The sequence below is a fragment of the Anneissia japonica genome, unplaced genomic scaffold (genome assembly GCF_011630105.1).
Source record: "Anneissia japonica isolate Jap-2015-1 unplaced genomic scaffold, ASM1163010v1 scaffold287748_len1686314_cov196, whole genome shotgun sequence".
Classification (NCBI taxonomy): Eukaryota; Metazoa; Echinodermata; class Crinoidea; order Comatulida; family Comatulidae; genus Anneissia; species Anneissia japonica.
The window spans coordinates 1,125,832-1,130,064 of record NW_022727190.1 but is presented as its reverse complement, the minus strand read 5'-3'; the positions used below and the strand labels follow the sequence as shown (position 1 = coordinate 1,130,064).

At 33.5% G+C, this 4,233-nt stretch overlaps 1 protein-coding gene across 3 annotated transcripts in view; it reads right to left on the bottom strand.

Moving 5' to 3' along the window:
- Positions 1–491: 491 nt before the first annotated feature.
- Positions 492–4,233, bottom strand: part of LOC117113575 (solute carrier family 46 member 3-like) — a 9,401-nt gene continuing 5,659 nt past the window's right edge. The window contains exons 2-5 of one of the 3 annotated variants that reach the window (XR_004446232.1): positions 2,270–2,401; positions 1,827–1,929; positions 1,153–1,309; positions 492–1,050 (exon numbers count right to left, since the gene is read on the bottom strand). Coding sequence is in view for 2 of the 3 variants with exons in the window: in XM_033256954.1 (XP_033112845.1) it covers positions 957–1,050; positions 1,153–1,309; positions 1,827–1,910; positions 2,270–2,401 (467 nt within the window). In the remaining variant the exon portion in view is untranslated. The remainder of the gene's footprint in view (positions 1,051–1,152; positions 1,310–1,826; positions 1,930–2,269; positions 2,402–4,233) is intronic. The other 2 variants (XM_033256954.1, XM_033256955.1) reach the window with 2 other exon arrangements.

Genomic DNA, 4,233 nt, shown 5'->3' with positions numbered 1-4,233 from the left:
ACTGATCTGTAATAGTTTATATTGATTGTTATTTGCCATATACATTTAAGCCTATGCTGTTTAATTAGTCTTTAAGTGCTGTTTTGAGTCATTTCAATTGTAACCCTGAAGAGGGGAGCAGGCGCTCCATAAAATTTGGTTTTTTAAATAAAATATATGCTTCTAAGTAGTCACATTGTGAAGAATGTTATTTCTGTTCTGCTTACTTATTTTATAATATATATATATATTTGATAGATAATTTTAATAGCTTTCGTGTGATAAAAAAAAATGAATATTCCAGTGACGGACTTGGTTCAAAATACAACTTTTGGGTAAAAACATGCAAAATTGTTATGGCGAACATAAAAATTAATAGCCAACTCGAGGATATCCTAAATAAAGGACCAATAATGTGTATCCTTTGTATTTTCAATTGAGATCTATTTTCCCTACTATTGTTTTTCAAATCTAGATTTTTGAAAACAAAAATATTTACTCGACTTACAGTGTAGTGAAACAACTCAAGTATATATTGCTATCGTTTGGATGCACATTAAATAACATTAGGCAAACTTAAATAGACGTTGATTTATCATAGAGATATAGACATATATGTTTAGTTCATTAGGCTAAATTGGTATTATCAATTGTACGTGTGCTGGACCATAAAAATCCTTTCGGATTTTTCTGTCCCATGTTAAATTCCTATCCCTGTTTCCCTTGCGTCAACTTGGGAAATTAGTGTCTGGTCTAGTTTACAGTAATGTTTTCTATTTTTTATGGGTTCATCCAACTTGTGTCAATTCTGTACATTCTTCAATTGATTGAAGAACGCATCTTTAGATATGAACATGGATACAATATATATTACACCAAATATACTGGTCCACCTGAAAATGTCTGTGTTAGTTTAGAAAATATGGTACGGTAAGTATGTTCTTCGTCTCTAGTCTTGACAGGTCCTGACGAAATCCTCAATTCATCATAGAGGGGTTATCTGGTGTTATATCTGAATTCACATCTATAAATATTTTCTGTTTCTTGTTATGGTTATTAAGCTGCAGATAACTGAAACGATAAAAGATACGGTAATCAAATTAGTATCAAAGTAAATACAGTAAGTAAATTCAATCAAAATGCTGAACAAATTCGGAAATTTTAAAATTTTACCTGACTGCTATAATTGGTAACAGGCAGAAACTGCCACACATCCAGAACACGAACGTAGGCGTGCTGTAGACAGTCACTGAATATATGTTGTTAAGAATAAGAGGCGAGGCAATACCTGCTAATGCATCTGCCATCCCTAAGAATCCAAAAACAGCACCTGGAAAAGAATGATATTTTCTGTCAAAAGTTGAACTGTATGAATTGGTTAACATACTTATTTTCCATAATGGTGTCCTGGGTTCAACTTTTGTGAAGCAGCATTTCTTTAACCACTAAAGAATAACTCAACTTCTCAAGGTAAAAAGAAACCTCACAGGGTTTGTGACAGCCTCTGAGGCACTAAGATTTCCGTGTCAGTGCATTTGCATAAACTAATCCATCTGCAACGTCCGGTGGACCCGAGGGCCTTGGGAAGCAAGAGCACTTAAAAGTCCAGAGCTCGTCCAGAAAAGTGAAAGTGTAATCAAACATAATGTTGTAGTACAGTATAATGGGAACTTATACTTTATAACGCTAAGTACCGACTACATGGCAATATAGCTAATAGACAGTCGCTTCATTCCTATGAATTGTAAGTCCCTCACTTGTAATAATATAAAGATCATCATTTCATTAAAATGTTATTTAGCTTCAAAATGGTGCATGGTAAATAACGAATAGAGAACAATATTTACCCTGTTCCTGAGGAGAGGAACTCTTGGAGACTAAGGATCGGCACGATGGTCCAAATAAGGTCTTGAAGATTCCAAGTCCGACTCCTAGAAAAGATCAACTGAACTACAGCATAAATGAAATGGTATTGACATATTATTCAACACTACATTGACTAGTAAGTAAATGCTGGCGCATGTGTATTCCTAATTCTTCACAACCTTACAAAAAATTGATTAATGTCACTTTATCGTTTTAGTTATTTGCGCTTTCAAAATAATCATGTTTCGTACGAATACATGAATTTATCGTACCCTGTATTAGATATTTTTACAGCAAATTAATTTGACAGTTTAATCATTTGCATGATGCACTTGGTCCAAATCTAAAATGGTAAAAAGATATTCACACGGTTTATTTGACAGTGTGCATCAAAGTTTAGCCCATGACAACCATTGCCTCTTACCGACAAATGCAACTGCTGTTGTTTTAGCAGCGGCACCAACATAGAAGAATAGCATGGCGGAACACATGCTGAGATGAAGAAGCCAATAATCGTCAAGCCATCTTTTCAAAAATAAAGCGCACATAACCAATCCTGTGGAAAATAGTTTACACTTCTGAAATACATTCGGCCTCTACCTATAGGACCGGTTGTCAATAAATGGAAACATTCAATAATCTGGACTATAAAGAGAATGTGAACATACCATTCATAAAATTTAAAAACAAAGGAATGAGGATACAATAAAATGTTGTTATAGAAGTTGGAGAAATAGTGTAAAATGCTATGTAAAATTGGGAAGATGACAAGAATGTGGAGGGGCCAATGAAACATTATTTTATACAAATCTTTAGTTAGGTCTAACCTTGAATTTTGTTGTGTTATATCTAATTCCATTTTTTGTTATCAGTCTTCAAGATTACAACGTATTCAGAATAAGTTTTGTAGAATTTAATCTCGTGAATTTGGTTTTATTAGTAAAGAGGTTTTAGTTCCATTATCTGATAGCCGCAAATTTTTTGACTTGATTTTTTTTTTTTTTTTTTTGCCTGAATTCAAAGGATGTGAACTTTGAGGTTTATTTTCCAATTTCTGTTCCGATATATACGGTAATTTACGCAATCCTACACGATTTTCTATATCCAGGGGGAGAGTCAATGTGACAAAAAATGGTTTTACAAACAGGCTACCTAAGTTATATAACTCTTTGTGTAAAGTCAGTTTTTATAATTGATATTTTTGACTTTTTCATGTTTTCATGTTTTCGCCATAAAGTCTTGTCTAATGTTTCTAAAATTTAGCTTTTGTGGTTGTGTTGTCTTGCATAGTTTTGTATTTTTATTGTGTACTTTCTCTTTGTTCAACCCTGTAAATGGTGAGTTTGGTCACTCTAGGGCGTGGATGAGATAAAATAAAATAAAATAATAAAATAAATACAGTGAGAGAAACTAAAACAACTACGGTTTGTTGAAGAGGCATGGAAGTATAAGGTGAAAGTACAGTAAAAGTAGACCAGTAGAGAATGTGAACTTAACTCAACACTTTTCATTTCAGTTCTTACTTCCATTAATTCATGCCCATTTTTTTCATTGGGATTACTAACATTGTAATTTTGAAGCAGCGGCGCCGCGACCATCTCCTTATCGATGATAGGTGTGCCATATAAATTTCCGATTGATTGACTGTAAATGGAGTGTAGATATCGTTAAGAAAGAGAAATGATAAAAAGGAAGCAGTAAATTAGATAGTTGGTACTCTCTTAATGTAAAAGAGTGAATTTTCACTCGAAAAGAGTGACTACAAGGACCACTCCAAAATTCACTCTTAAATGAGTGAATATTATTCTTAAAATAGCGAAAAATTACTAAAATTCACTCTGAACAGGGTGACATCTCACTCTTTCTATTTCACTCTTTCTATTTCACTCCATGAGGAGTGGTCCCTGTAGACACACTTTCACTCTTTTTTCACTCATTTGCATTTAGAGAGTATACCGTACGTAATCTGATCCTCTGCGGTACTGAGAAAGTGAATTAAATGTGGAGAGAACTGAGTGTGAATGCGCCTATAGCCTGGTTGTAAAACTACTGAAATGAACTTTAGCGGGAAAAAGTAAAGGAAAATTAATTTTTGGTTTTTCTGAATCAGCATACCCTATAGTGTGTCAGAAAAAAATCCCCATGCCTAGGGCTTGGGCAATTTTTTTTTTATAGCACTTTGAAATTTTGGCCAAAAATACCCTATTTTAAACTACTTAAGATGGGGGTAGGGAAAATAAATGTATGTTTTTGGTCACTTTGATCGGAATGATGACGTCATCATGACAAATTCCAAGATGGCGTCCATTATGGTGGGAAAAACTATGTTTTTAATGTAAAAATAATTTTATTGTTATCAAAGTACAATACAATCTCAATACAATATTA